This window comes from Manis pentadactyla, chromosome 16 (genome assembly GCF_030020395.1).
Source record: "Manis pentadactyla isolate mManPen7 chromosome 16, mManPen7.hap1, whole genome shotgun sequence".
NCBI classification, from domain to species: Eukaryota; Metazoa; Chordata; class Mammalia; order Pholidota; family Manidae; genus Manis; species Manis pentadactyla.
In genome coordinates, this window is record NC_080034.1 from 16981919 (window position 1) to 16997276 (window position 15358).

Consider the following 15358-nt stretch of genomic DNA (forward strand, 5'->3'; position numbering starts at 1 on the left):
ATACTATGAATGTTTGCTGTTGTGATTCCTATGGTATCATTATGATATCACGATCATTATTATTGAAACTCCAGCCATGACCCTGTTATCCTGGCTGATGCCCTACTTCTCAATTCTCCTTCCCGGACTCCTCCAATTCCACATCACCTTAAATATTGGTATTCTTCACATCCTGTCCTCCATCATCTTCTCTTCTTACTCAAATATTTTCCTGCTCCTGGGATGATTCCAACTCTCCTCTTAAATCTCCAGATGTCTCCTAAGTCCAGACAGGTATGCATATCCCATTGCCCACTAGACTTCTCCACATGCACTTCAAATTCTTATCTAGAACTAAACTCAACATCTTCCAATACTTGCTTCTCCTCTTATATATCACAACTCAAAATATCACTACCATCCACCTACCTGTCCTAACCAGAAACCAGGGTGTCATCCCTAACTCCCCTCTCCCTTCACCCTGCAATCAGTCACTAGAATCTTTTGGTTCTACCTTCTCAATATCTCTTGAATCAGTCCTCTTCCCTCCATTCAACTCACTCTCATTTCCAGTCTGCAAACTAGTTCTCCTCCTACCAGACATGACCCTGTCGATCTGCTGTTGACAATCATCTTCCCAAAATAAAAAGTTGATCACATCCACTAAAATGCAGTTTCAGCACCACCTCTTCTAGGAAGCCTTCCCACACCTCCACCATCCAAGCCAGGTAATTATATGTGCTCTTGGAGTTGCTGGAGCACACATCTAACAGCATTCACCATTCTGTATAGACAGGGGACATCTAGCGATGTCCAGAGACATCTACTGGGGAGAAGCCAGAGATGCTACTAAGCAACCCACAAAGCACAGGACAGTCCCTGCACCATGGATTTATCAGGCCCCAAATGCTGACAGTCCTGAGGTCAAGAAACCCTGCTGTATTATAACCATCTGACTGTATGTCAACAACCCCAGACTACAGGTACCTTCAGGCAAAGTCTATGCTATATCGTCTTTTTTAAGCCTTATGCCTACTATAAAAGCTTTCCCAAAATTGATATTCAGTACATGAATATGTCTAAATGGAAAGAACATATTTCCTGCTTTTACTTACTCTGTAGGAAAACTTGAGCTTTCGAATCTCAGCCTCCAACTTAGTCTGGTATTCCTCGGTTCCTTTCACATAGCTCACACCAAGATTCTCAACTGATTTTAGCACTGCAAAAAATTTTAAAACAGAAAAAAGAAAAAATGTACAAATGCAAGTTTTTAAAAACTAAAAGCAAGGGAAATAAAATCTATGGCTAGCAATACCATAATTACTTGTTTATAAAAGATAACCAGTTCTAACAGTTTTATTTTCTGCAAGTATATTATACAAATCACCTATGTTTTATAAGAGGGTAATCTCCTTCCACATGCAGCAAATATCCATGTCCCACAGTATAATCTAATACCAGGAATTCTCAACCATCAGGGAGAGAGCAATGTGGGCTAATCACTGCTGTACAGAGCCACCATTGTCGAGGAAAACTGTCCCTACGAAAAAGGTTTACGCACTCCTTGACTGCATCCCTCACGTGGAGCTCTCTGTTAGGCAGCCAACTTCTTCACTCAGCAGAGAGTCGTCAGGAAAAGACAGCCCTTCCCTTCCTGAAGCAACAAAGAGGAAGAAGACCCGACAGGGAGGAAGCAGGGCCCTCCAATCATCTGAATGAACCGCCCTGAATAGATGCTATGTAGTTTGCAAAGGTCCACAAAGCCCCTTGTCAATCCCCTCAGGTGAATCCTGCATCCATCAGTATGGAAAGAGGTGTTTTTTAAACAGTGAAAAATTCCTAAAATGAGTCCTGAACATAAGTCCATGTCGCACAGGTACCTCTTAGTAAGGTGATCCAAACCAAAGGAATCACCTTCCCTGGGTCCTGCTCCTCTTCCTGCCATGCCCATCTCCACGAGCAGAGTTCCCACCCACCAGACCATCCAAGCTGGAGCTTCAGCACCCCCCTGCCCTCCCCCTCCTCACATCCCAACAATCTCCACCTGTGGTCAGTAATGCCTCCTAGTATCTCTTAAGTCTCTCCCTTCTCACACCACCACTGCCTTCATTCAGGCCCTAACATCTTGTCTCTCCAGTGCCAAGCCCAAGGGACTTTTCAGTCATCCTCTTAATCTCTGTGAAGCACCTGACACTGCCATCTTCCTAACACCCTTTCCTCCGTGGCCTTCACTCTTTCACTCAACAAACAGATACTGAGCCCCGTCTGTTAGCAGCTCTCACCCTGCTCCTTTAAGCACAGTTAACGGTATCTCACCTCTCCTTCTGATTCTTGCACAGGATATCCTGGAACATAAACTCTGAAGACAGGGCTGTTGTTTCTGTTTCAGTTCATGCCTAGCCTCTTTCTTCCTTCCACCACCACAGAGAGGATAAATAAGTCCCCAGTAAAGTTGCCGCATCCTTCTTACACCCCAGTGTTAAACAATCAGTGCAGCACAGAGTGTCCTCGGTTACCCATACTTCTCAATCCACTCTGAACTTATTCCTGTTCCCTCAGATAAGGCATTCTCCCTCACGCCTCCAGACCTTTGTACAGGCCATTATCTCAGCTTGGAAAAGCCCTTCACTTTTCTGCTGAGAAATTTCTACATATCCTTCAAAGTCCAAATCTCATTTTTCTAAGTATTACTTAATAGAACTAAGTCACTCCCACCTCTGTTTCAATAGCACTAGTATTTACTTCCACAAAAGCATTTAAAAATACTAAGTTATGACTATTACTTTGGATGTCTGTCTCCGTGTACTAGAACAGTTTCAATGAGAAATCACAGTATCCATCTCAAATCCCTGCCACCTAGAATATACAGGCACTCAATAAACATGCACTGTACAGCAAATGAATGAAGAGAAAACCCTCAATATTTGTTGAATGAAGGAAATAAATTACCCTCATTCATCGCCACAAAGTACAAGTGAGTTTCTTAAGAATATATAAATTCTAATTCAAATATCACTCACATTTAACTCTGTCGATAGCCAAGTTCTCAAACTCTGTCAAAGATACGTTTTCAGAAGGTGGCTCCAAGTAAAACTGAAGGCTGTGCGGGTAGCACGCACTCCTCTGGTCACCTGCTAATAACCTCAGTTTCCTCCGCTTTTCTCCAGAAAACAGCATATTGTTACCTTGGGAAGAAAGCACATAAAGTGATTAAAATGACGGAAAGTTGAAAACAACAAGCAAAAACTACAAAAAACTAACTCCATATGCACAGAAAGATAAAACTGAAGAGCATGCACGAAATGTTAACAGTGGTTATCCCCGCGTGACGTCTCTCTGCCTTTTCCAGACTTTCTACAATACACCTGTTACAATTTTGTACCGAGGCGGGTAGGGGGAGGTGCGTGCTAGGGGAAATGCAGGTGATGGTCCTAACTTCCAGCAACACCAGGGTCAGGTGACGGCGCCTGGAGGTGTGCGCGACAGCGCCCTTAGGTCTCTGCAGCACCCCCCAGGGTTAAGGGGAGATGTAATCCGGGTTGCAGTCCTGAACTCGAAGGAAAGCGCGCTAGGTTCTGGCTAGATAAGAGACCTAAAGGACCCGGCCCGGTCACTTATCTTAAGACCCTGGGAAACAACCTCTCTCGAATCCCGTCTTTCAGAAGTCCTCTTGGGGAGCATCCACAAGGTCCTTACAGAAATGCCCACCCCCGACCCTCCCCCGCCTCAACTCGCGGCACCTACGCCTCTGTCCCCGCCAACCAACCGGGGCCGACACCTCCCCGCCCCGCCAGGAAACCCTTCAGCCCCCAGCGCCCGCAAAGGGCTTGCCCTTTTTTCTCGATTTGCGAGCCTCAACACCAGGACTGAGGTCCCTCCTAAATCCGCGGGAGTTTCTCTTACCTGCAACCACACCAAACGCGAGAACACACAAACGCGGACACTCGCTTTCGGCTGGTGGCGGGAGAGTTTGTATAAACCGGAAGCGGAAGTCGCGGGCCCACAGCCCTGTCCCCGGACTCCCCGCCTCCCAGCGCGGACCGCGCGCCCGCCAGGGGGCGCTCGCGGTGCTCAAGGGTGTGTTCGCGGTCCCGCCTGTGCGGGTGGTCGCTCCGGGCGGCGGTAGCGCCGGTGCTGGGACGTGAACCCTGGAGCGAAGCGGCGGGACCATCTGAGAACGGCCAAGAGTGTCCGCAAATCGAAACTGTGGTGCCTTAGCCCACAGGGCTGGCCCTCATCACTTTCGATCGGGGGAAAGACTGGAAAAGGAATAGGGCCCTTTTTCGCCCCCGGCTCACTATTAGGGGCTTTTTTTTTTCCTCGTCTACTCACTCAGTCATCCTGTCCTGTAAGGCAGGTCGTATTAGCCTCAGTTTAGAGAAACTAACGGTCATCATTCGTTTGCTCGTCTATATACATATTGTTTTTTTTCCTATTGGATAGCACTCCCTATAAGGACAGATTTTTTTTTTACCTTCAGTGCACTTCCCGCCACCCCAGCCACTAACGGTTTGCACATAGTAAGCACCCAGCAAATCGTCTGGAATGAATGAATGAGGGCACACAAGCAGAAATCGCCCCGAGGTCTACGGAATCAGAAGACATCGGGCTCAGGAAGCAGCAGCGCGGGTCGAAGAAGAGGGAAGCGCGGGGGAGAAAGGCTCTCAGACTGCAGGCTCGGAAGCGCGGCTCAGAGCCACCCCCAGCTCCCACTGAGGCCCGTGGGGTTTTCAAGAACTGGAAATAAACTTCCGTTGTGGCCTCTAGGAGGCGCGTCTCACTTACGAAAGTAGCCGAGGAATAATACTTGAAATGCTCAAGTTTTAGTAATGCCAAGTATAATGACACAATATTAAGCTTCAATGCACCTACTGGGCATAGACCAAACTGGCTGGCACTGACTGTACCAGAACTTGTTTTAAGTGATTTACATACCAATCATTTTATACTCATAGACATGTGAGGTAGGTTCTATTGTTAACCTATTTTACATATAAGGAAACCTAAGAACAGAGAAGTGACTTCAAAAATCACGTAGTAATTGAGAGCCAGGTTCAAAGACAGGGAGACCGTCTCCAAGCACCACAGTGCTACCCACCACTGTAGGAATTCCACTAATATGACAGGAGGGTCTCACCTTCATTCCTGCCTCTCTATATCGACTCACCGTCGACACTGCCTGTTACAGAGAAGACACCAGAAAGCAGAGAACAGCCTGAAAAAACTGGGAGCACAAACTAAAAGAACATTTACATGAATATCTTATTTCTGGATGGGAAGGAATTTAAATATAATAAATTACAAAAGAAAAAATATCTGAAGATTTGACTATAAAAATATTAAATTGTGCATCTGAAAAAAAATCACATTTTTTGCAGTCCTCAAACTGAGGGACAGGTTCACCATAGACATAAATGTCAAAAGGCAAGTACCATCAAGATGCGAAGAACTTGTGTAAATTAATTATAAATAAATCCTAAAACAAAATGAAAAGTGGGAAAAGAACAGCAACAGGTAACTCTTAGACAAAATAACTAATGATGAAGTGTGAAAAAGCGTTTTTCATTGGTAGCAGAGAACCCTTCCCCTACAAACTTAGCAAAGACTTTACAATGAAAACACTCTTTTGGGTGAAGTACAGTACAATGGGCTCACAGAGGAATTGATTGTGGGGCTGCAATTCTGAAGGACAATATGATAATGTGTTTATGAACCTTAAAAGAATTTATACAGTTTGATCAAATAATTTCACTTATATGAACCTGTCCAGAAACAGACAAAAAAATTTATCCATTTGTCCACTGTTATGAGAGAAAAAACAGAAAAAAAGAGTAAGTAAATGATGGTATATTCGTGGAACATTACACAGCTATTCAAAATACATGTTTGTGAAGAAACTGACCTGGGAAATGCTCAGGATACCATTAAGTTAACAGCAGAATACATAGAACTACATATGCCATATGATCCCAATTTTGTAAAAACATTACCTAATTGACCACAGTAATTTTAAATTACTTATTTCTAGTAAATAAAAGTAATATGTCCTAACTGAGAAATTTTGGAAAACATGAAAAAGAAAAATCCATCTATGATGTTGCTTTAATATCCTCACCCAGTGACACAGTAAACATTTTGCTTCAAGCAAAATTTCATGGTTGATGAGAAGTAGTGAAAGATGGCCTCGCCATGCACATTTTTCTACAATGCCTCTGCCTACCATGAAGAGGCTGTCCTCTGCGACTCCTTCGCCCCTCCAACTGTGCACCAATCCCTGTCTTCCCTTCATATTGCAATCCAGGCAGATGTTATCCGTTGCAACCAGAATTTTACATGCCTAGACAGCCCCTCTGAGCTATACTCATTTTCATTTCACTTTTCTTGGCTTTAGCCTCAGTCTGGTCTTAAACTGGCCCACCTTTAACTTAAATGGCAATGCCCCTATAGCATTTAAATGCTATAGTTGATAGCTTTTAAATATTTCTTTCTTCTGTTAAAGAAGTTTGTCTACTGCAAACATAAAGATGCTTACATTGGTGGCATCTAAGATGCTGCAGTGGCATAGACTGTAGGAGCAATCGATGGTATTTTTAAAGCTCTATTCTAATCATTCAATAAACATTGGAGGGCTTCTCACAGCATGGACCTAAGATTTGATGACTTTATTGCCTACCACTGCCCTCCAGCTTATGCTACGAACTACCAGTTCTTGCCCCAAAGAAAGCCTTGCACTTCTGTACCTTGTCTCTCTCCTTACCATGATCTTTCCAGTTCAGGGGCCCTTACCCGCCTCCATCCTGCTGGAATCCTACCTATCCTTTGAGTTGTTAAATGCTGTCTTCCTCCAGCCTGTTGAGCCTTTGCCTTTGCTACCTGGATTACCCCTCATTTAAACCCTCACACTCTTTGTAATTCCCATACAGTATAATTCTTCCTCCTGTTAAATCCCTCTACTACAGAAGATCTTAATCTTTTAGGAACGCAGTATGATGAATGCACTCCTCAGAAAAATGCACTTACACACTAATTTCATTTGCTATATAAAATGGTGTGTGAACACACGTATGGGCTAGTTAAGCATACTAGCATTATTGGATTGTAAGCTGTTTTTGAACAGGCCCTTTTTTTCTTTGTGATCTCTAAAGCGCTTACCACTGTACCTTTCAAATTAAAAAATGAAGTGACTGATCTCATATGTGACCATGTTTAATACGACCAATATCTTACCAAACATGTCCCATAAGAACTGCTTTCTCATCATATTAAAAACCTACTTTAAGCCTCAGGGAACAAAATAGCTTGTGTCTGTCAGTCATTCCAGTATCTTTGTTGTTTTCTAATGCCACAGTTTTGGTCACTACCTCACTGTGTGGAGTGTTTTCTGTATCAAGAGGCAATTGCAATGCAAATCTACATATCGCAGCACCAATAATGCACAACTTGTTATACAATTTCAGTATCCATATTTGATAAATTACTGTGAGCTCTTTCATGTACTATTTCATTGACAAAAATGGACTGACAATGCTCAACCTTGGCAACCAAGATGCATATAAATACAGACCCTGACCTCATAATCAAGGGGAGGAAAACACACATAAACATATAACTTTTGCTTCCATTAGATCATAAACATCTCAAAAACAGGGACCACTGTGTCACTCATCTTTGTAACCCCAGTGTCTGGCGCTCCATGGGCCTTCAACAAGTATCTATTATACTGAATTGATGTAAAATGTGAGAGATGTATGAAAAAAGTGGTGGGTTCAGCTTGACCTTCAACAGATGGTTTGAATTAATGTGACTCCAGTCTACAAAACTTCAAGTCCTCATCTGAACACTTCATACACATTCCTTCCAGAATGACGTGGCTCCCCAGTTTAGCCTGTAATAAAGCAAAGAATACCTTTGCTGACGGAATTTCCATGAATCATCACTGCTCAGTTCAGGGCCTGCTCTGGCGTTACCCTGTTACAGACAGACCATCCCACAGGCATCCACCCTTAGATGACTCCACAGCTCCAGGACTTCTGGCCTGTAGTGTCACACTTACAGCGGTGATTTTACTTGCCATGCTTGGTAAATCAAAGTTCGTGTTTGTTCTTCCCCTGTGCGGAGTGTGTTGCCCTAAGAAGCAAAGGTGTGGTATATTTCTTTATGCAGTGAGGATGCTTGCCAGCTCTGCTTGCCATGGAAAACAGAAAGCCAGGAGGCCTTTCCAGCAGGATAAAAGCTAATACAGTTAGCCAACCACCATCCCTCCACCTTTTCCATTTCACTGCCCACCTATGGGACATGGCATGGCAAGAAACCTGAAGGAGAACCCCCTGCCTTCACCCTTTGCTTCACATGACTTTTATTAGAAGCAAGAGAACTAGAGTAAAAGCATATTTTTAAAGGGAAATACAGAGAGGGAAGGTTACCCTCCCATATACCAACATTATGTGATTGTTTCAGAAATACTAATCGAGGACCTACTAAGTGCCAGGTGATGTTTTCTATGCTTGGGATACAAGAGTGATGAAACAGCCAAAAACCTCTGCCTCTTAAACATGACATTCTAGCAGTAAAGAGACAGTAAAAGAGAAGTATACATATTACTATGTAAAATAATTACTGATAACCGGAAACATAAACCAGACAAGGAGGATATAAAGTCTTTGGAGAAGGCACTGAAACTTTAGAAAGGGTGGCTATGAAAGGCTGGCTAAGAACGTGACCACGAAGCAGAGAGCAGAAGACAATTAGATGTTTAGTTGTGTGTATCCTTAGAACAGCATTTCAGGCAGATGGAGGCTATTGTAATTCCATAGTGTTTAAGACTTGTGGAATTGGTCCAGGAAAGGACAAATGAACCCACAGAACAGATCAGGCCCCACACCTAGGAATGTGACAAATCCACTGTACAAATCAGTGGGAGAGACAAAACAGTTCCAACTGGTGCCGGGATAACTGCCTAGCTACATGGAGGGAAATGTGTTTCCTCCTTCCCGTGATACACAAAGATCAATTCCAGATGATTTGATGACTTACATGTGAAAGGCAAAACTTTTAGAATTTAAAACAAATATATAGATGATATATATATAGATGATCTTGATATAGCAAATAACTTCTTAAACAAGACATTGACAAAAAGCACAAGCAGTTCTAGAGATGGGCAGTGATGATGGCTGCACAGTGTGAATATACTTAACGCTGCTTAACTGTACACTTAAAATGGTTAAAATGGCAAATTCTGTGTTATGTATATTTGACCACAATTTTTCTTGACAAGCACAAGCCTAAAAAGGAAAGATTGATCATTTCAACCATATTAAAATTGAGACCTTAAGTTTTAAAAGCACATAATGATATATTTCTAATGACCCACAAATTGGGAAAAGAAATTTGTCAGATATAAGTAACATAGGATTAGTATCAGAATATAATCAATAGGAAAAAGATAAAAACACAGTAGAAAAGAGTTAAGAAAAAAAGAAAACCCTAAAATGGTATTTTACAACAGAGGAATCATAAACAGCCAAAAAATGTATGAAAATATGTTCAACCATATTAGTATGGGGAAATGAACATCAGATCACAATGAGATAATATTCTACCTCCACTAGATGGGCAAAAATTTTTAAGTATAAATATATCAACAAGCACCTAATATACTGCAGGTAGAAGTGTTAATTGGTGTAACTACTTTTGAAAGCAATTAGGCATGGTCTGGTAAATGCGACCCTTTGTTGCACTATAGTAATGCTATTGTAAGTATATTCTAAGAGAGATTTCTGTCCATAGTCATTTAAAAAATTAACAAGAACAACATTAAGATAGTAAAATACCAGGAACTACCTATCATCAGGAAAATGGATAAATCATAGTTCACACATTGGAATATTTTTAAAAAGTGAAAATGAATGAACTACAATTAAACACATCAACATTAATGAATCTCAAAACACAGTGTTAACTGAGAAAGCAGGTCACCGGAGAATACATCCATGAGCTAGCTCTCTTCCATGCTACTCCTCATGCACTCTGACCCTCTCCCCTGTTCTCTGCTCCTAACTTGCCTGGACCATATATACATCTTCCCATGCCTTCTGCTTCCAGGTCTTCTAAAGTCAAGTAGGAGCCCCAACAAGAGATGAGAAGGAGAGAAGAAAGTGGGATAAATGTATTTAATCCCCTCGCTGCCTCCTTGCAAGGCTCCCTGCGTCTTCACCCTGTCCTTGCTCCTCTCAAAGTGACCAGCCCTAGAGGGCTCCCTCCCCCTGGGCCTGGTAATGGCTCCTGTTCCCTCTACCTTTCAGATCTCTGCACAGTAACTTAACTTCAGTTAAACCCTCCTTGATTGGAATATCTATCTTTTACGGTTCCCTGTAAATTGTCTCTGCAAATAACTGTCTTTGAAGTAGTCTATTTTGAGTGCACCGTCTCTTGTTGAACCCTGATAGATACGATTCAGCATGTATATAAAAGCTTTAAAAGCAAAAGTCAAATAATATATTGTTCAGGGATACATATATCAGGTAGAAGATTATCAAAAATTCAAGAGAGGGATTCATAGCCAATTCAAGATAGTGGTGAACTCCAGGGGTTGGGGGAGGAGGATGCACTCCAGGCACCTGGGGCTCCCAAAGTGTTGGTACTATTCTAGCGTCACGCTCACTGGTGGGGATGTGAATGTGCCCTCTATTATTCTTTAGGCAGCACTTATATTTCTAGAGGAAATTTTAAAGGGGAGGAATAAACACAACAGGGACAGCCCAAGAGACAGGAGGGCACACTCACTCTTCCCCCCAGTGTCTCACTGGGAAATGTTGGCAAGTTTTCACTCCTGTTTCCTCCCTGCGCCACCCCCACATCTCCGCCCCACTTCCTGTCTCTCCTTTTCCTCACTAAGAGACCCAGGACAGATTTAACATTGTAATAGGGACTGAGATTTCAGAGCATGGACTGCTGAAGGCTCTGTGTGGAGGTTACCAGCAGATAAAAATACACACTGTCCCCTGCCACTTGAATCCACGGTCCCAGGACCAGGGGCTCACCCTGACAACACGGGCCCTCTTCCTTGTCTTCCTGTCTCCCTCTTCTCTGAACCACTCAGGTGCCAAGATACAAATGCCCTTTTTCCGGGAGACACCACCTTTACCAAAATTGCCACCACAGCTTGCCAGTATAATTCAGCTTGCTGCAATGTCCTAACCCCCCAGGCAGTTTGTCCTGCCTGGAGCTTGGACCTGCATCCGTCTAGGTAGGGTGTCCTGGTCTGGCCCTCTCACTTGGGGTAGCACAGTGTTGAGTTGAGCACAGAGTCCTGAATCTGGGTCTGGAATGGAAGGAAGAGACCTGGGATATGGAGCTTAATCCAGCACCTCGGCTTTGAGTTTATCCGTATGGTGTGTGAGTGTGTGTGTAGGGTGGGAGGGATGTTAAATGAATCTCACAATGAAATGTTGGCAACAGTAAAACTGTTTACTCTTGCTGCTGCTTATACATACAGGAGACTAATAAAGAACACAGAAAAGTCTGACCGTGATTTAGCCATGCGGGAATAATTTTAAATGCTGGTATTTATGAGCCCTACTTACCATGTACAGATAATTACCCCGTGTACCATAACTTCAGGCATTTCATTGCTGTGTCAGATTAATTTTGGCAGAATTAATTTTATTACAGTACTAATTATTCATGCCAGTTCAGAGCATCCAAAGGCTGTATGAATTACCTATTTTAGGTAAGCACACAACCTACTAACAACTTAGTGGAATGTCCCTTTCCACTAAATTATTTTTTCCCAATTTATAAGCTGACTGTAAGCCACTGTGCTAGAACCATCTACTTAGAATCAACTTATTTGTGTTAAAAGGAATTCAGTTGAAGAAAGAGAGCATAAGAAAAGAATCTCGGCAATCAAGAAACTATCCTCAAATACAATTTTGCTTTACACTCATAATGGATGACATTTTTCAATTTGCTGTCCACATATCCTGCTCAACTGGAATGTCCAAAGTAAACTGGTGAGTTCACGTGAATGAGCTAGATCTTGACAACATCAGTTGGTTTGGGGGCTCAACCACTCTGAATATTTGAATTTTTGATATAAGACTGGCTATGAGATCATGAGCTCCTTGAGGCCAAGCAGACTATCTGCTTTGCTCATACACTCCTGTCTCTACCATATTTTTTGGCACAGAAGAGATATTCCACAGCTCTCTGCTGAACCAAATCGAACTCTCCTGTATTTATCCCCAATTCCAGATGGGCTCTCATATGTTTTATGATGTAATCCTTCACAGATGTGTTTTTCACTCTAGATTTTGGCTCTCCAACTGAAATTCCTGATCAAAATATTTTCTCTCAGTTGGCTAGCTTTGGAAACTGAAGTAGGGGTAAATATGATCCTGCTATGATGCCAAGATTTAATTCCAACTTGATGAACTGACTGATAATCATGTCCAAAAGTTAGAGCTCTCTGCTAGAAAATGATTTTAACATTTCAGAAAGTGGAAATTAAAAAATAAGAACAAGTTCCCCTTACTCTGACTAATTTAACACTTCAGGATCCGTGCTCAGAGTTACCCTAAGTAGGAGGAGGAAAGGCACCTTCCTAACACACATAGAGTTGCATCATCTGCATATTCTTCCCCTTAAACAACAAAACAACCTGTCAGCCAAGGTCCCATGCAGTAAAAACTTCATCCATCTAGAAGGAACATGATTTTTATCTGTGAGGTTAAATAGTTTAGAGTCAGTGCCCATTCATTCGAAGGAACATGGTTTTTATCTATGAGGTTAAATAGTTTAGGGTCAGTGCCCAGAAGCAGGGTAGTATGTACTTGGGACTCCAGCCTAAATGGGGTCTAACCTACTCCTCTCTTTCCAGGCCTTTCTACCCGACAAGGCACCAGGCCATGGGCTCCCAAACAAATGCTTTAGCTTCTTTTACAGGGATAGGCCCCTTCCCTCAACACTGCCTCCCCACCCAACCCACACATTCACCCAGGCCATACAGGCAACTCTTAGAACCAAGGTCAGTCTTCCCCAGAGTACACTTATGAAGGAATTAGGTTGTTTTGTGCTTTTTCAGTGGAGTGATAGGAACAGCTGTTTTCCTGGAAGCTCAGTTTAACTACCTCAACTATGGGAATTTTCTGTCTGCTATGTAGAGTCAATCCAATCTTTTAAATACTATATTAACTCCAGACTTTTCCAATTATATTCATTTCCTAAGAATAATGGCATTAGCATTTGTGGAGCATGTTCTAGTTTTCAAAGCAATTTCATTTATGTGATCTAACCCAGGATTTCCCAAACCAGTTGAATCTCTGGGGTCTCTTCATTCAACTATAATTTTCATTGTTTTCTTTCCATTTTCCCTTCTATTTTTTATGATAAGCTTTTAAAAGTTTAATGAAAGCATATCCTTTGTCATCTGGAAGACTATGTGATTTCCAAACAGTGCTATATGACTTCGGTGCCAGCCATTACATGTGACACCAAGCCCACTGGTGCCGTATGATCACCTGAAATGACATGGCTTGGTTTGCCATGTATTACTAAGCATGTCTAGCTGCTCTTAGATTATTAGCAGGTTCTAAAGTCAAAAAGCCAATCATCACCCTGCATCACCACTGTTCTTAATTCGGATTTTTTTCAACAGCTAAATAGACAAAACTAGCTTCTATCTTGCAGTTGTAACTTGGAATTGCCAGACATTCTCATGAATAAGCCTTTCTTTTAAGATATTTCATGAGCTAAGGCTTGGTTTCTGATATCGTGAATACAAAATGAGTGCTACTGAAAACAAAACAGAGGTGAGCTTGAACATGAAAAGGATTCATTGGAGCCAAATAACATTAGGGCAGTGATACAATTCATTGAACAAAGATTTCACAGTAGTTGGAATAGAGATTTGTGGTAGAAGACTTGAGTTTTTTCAGGATTTATAATTCAAAAGACATTTAGTGATTTCAAAGAACCTGCTCAGCCCATCCAGCCCGTGCTCACTTGGTATCGCTCAGATTCTGTCTTTGTATGTACCAGCCTTCGACAGTGTACAAGCGTATCCATAAAAATAGATATACAATGAAGGATATCTTCATTGGGGGTATTTTTTAATTTTTCTCTCTTGCATTTTGCAGTGAATAACTGCCTTGATTGAATCAATTATAGTGGCTTAAAATTTCATTTTTTAAAAATAAGGAAATAAATAACCCACCATGGTAATGACAATGATTCAGATGATGATCCAATGAGCTCAAAATAAAGCCATCAAATAAAACAGTGACTAAATCTTTCTATTATTAACCACAACAGATGCTCTTTAATTTCAACAAAATGTCAGTTAGCAAATTAAGTTCATATTGTTAATTGGAATTGTATTGGCTTTATATGAAAACAAAAGCAGGCTCAAAACAGTTTATATATAATATTTATATATAATTATTTATATACTGTATCACATTTACATATGTGAGTATATATGTAATATATAAACATATACATCTATAAATAAACCTTATGTATATCTAATAAGTATAATGGCAAGAAATATAACAGTAGTTATTTCAAGAGGTAGACTTAGGATTTCTAAACTTTCTCTGTCATACTTTTTATACCTATTTAGTTTTTTATAATAAAGATATATTGTTTATAATCAGAAAAAAAAACACTTTGTTTAAAAAAATAGAATTCCAGTTTTCAAATTTTACCTGGAAGTCATCCATTTAAGAATTTTATTCTTCCCCTAGTTAGTGTGAGAAAATGCTGCCAATATTTTGGTGCCAGTAGTTACTTCTGCATATCATACATCTAACTTCTGAAGCAAGATTATCTTTGTAGGTAGGAATTGGATTTTAAAAAAATAAGAGTTCAGATGGAGAATATCTGATCCAGTACCTAAGGTTTAACTAGTAACAAATCACTGTTTTATGTTGGAGTGATTTAGTCCACATTTTTTCTGTAGAAAGAGTCCTAAATCATTCTTTTGCCAAAGGAAATATTTGGCATAAGACAAGGCTGGTGATATATTCAACTGATAGCATACTGTGGTTTAATGAGCTGAAATTATAATCTTTAGCTTTGTTCTCAATGAGCTAACTGATTTTAGGGAAGTAAAAGGAAAGTTCATGGCGGGGATAGAAGAAAAGACAAATTTTCCAGGCACTAACAGAAGGACCATTTCTCTCTTTGTTTTAAATCTCTTCTGAGTGGCAGATCTTAATCACCAAAATCTTGATGCTCATCTTCACGTGAGCAGGTCCACAGGAACCTTAACTCCTTCTTTGCAAAACTGAATGCATCACTTCTTCTCACATGTCTGTTATCTGTTCCTTGGTTCACTAACACACCTTGAAGCAAAACTATCCTTTTCAACACCTAG

The 15358-nt window shown here is 41.2% G+C and overlaps 1 protein-coding gene across 4 annotated transcripts in view; it reads right to left on the minus strand.

The window, feature by feature from the left end:
• The window catches only part of PRIM2 (DNA primase subunit 2), a 343351-nt gene that overhangs the window by 317389 nt on the left and 10604 nt on the right, over positions 1–15358 (minus strand). For 3 of the 4 annotated variants that reach the window (XM_057493690.1, XM_036916298.2, XM_036916299.2), the window contains exons 3-4: positions 3000–3164; positions 1095–1198 (exon numbers count right to left, since the gene is read on the minus strand). In XM_057493690.1, the coding sequence (XP_057349673.1) occupies positions 1095–1198; positions 3000–3156 (261 nt within the window). In that variant the 5' untranslated portion in view covers positions 3157–3164. Of the gene's footprint in view, positions 1–1094; positions 1199–2999; positions 3165–3882; positions 3971–15358 lie in introns of those variants that run through there. The other variant, XM_036916296.2, reaches the window with a different exon arrangement.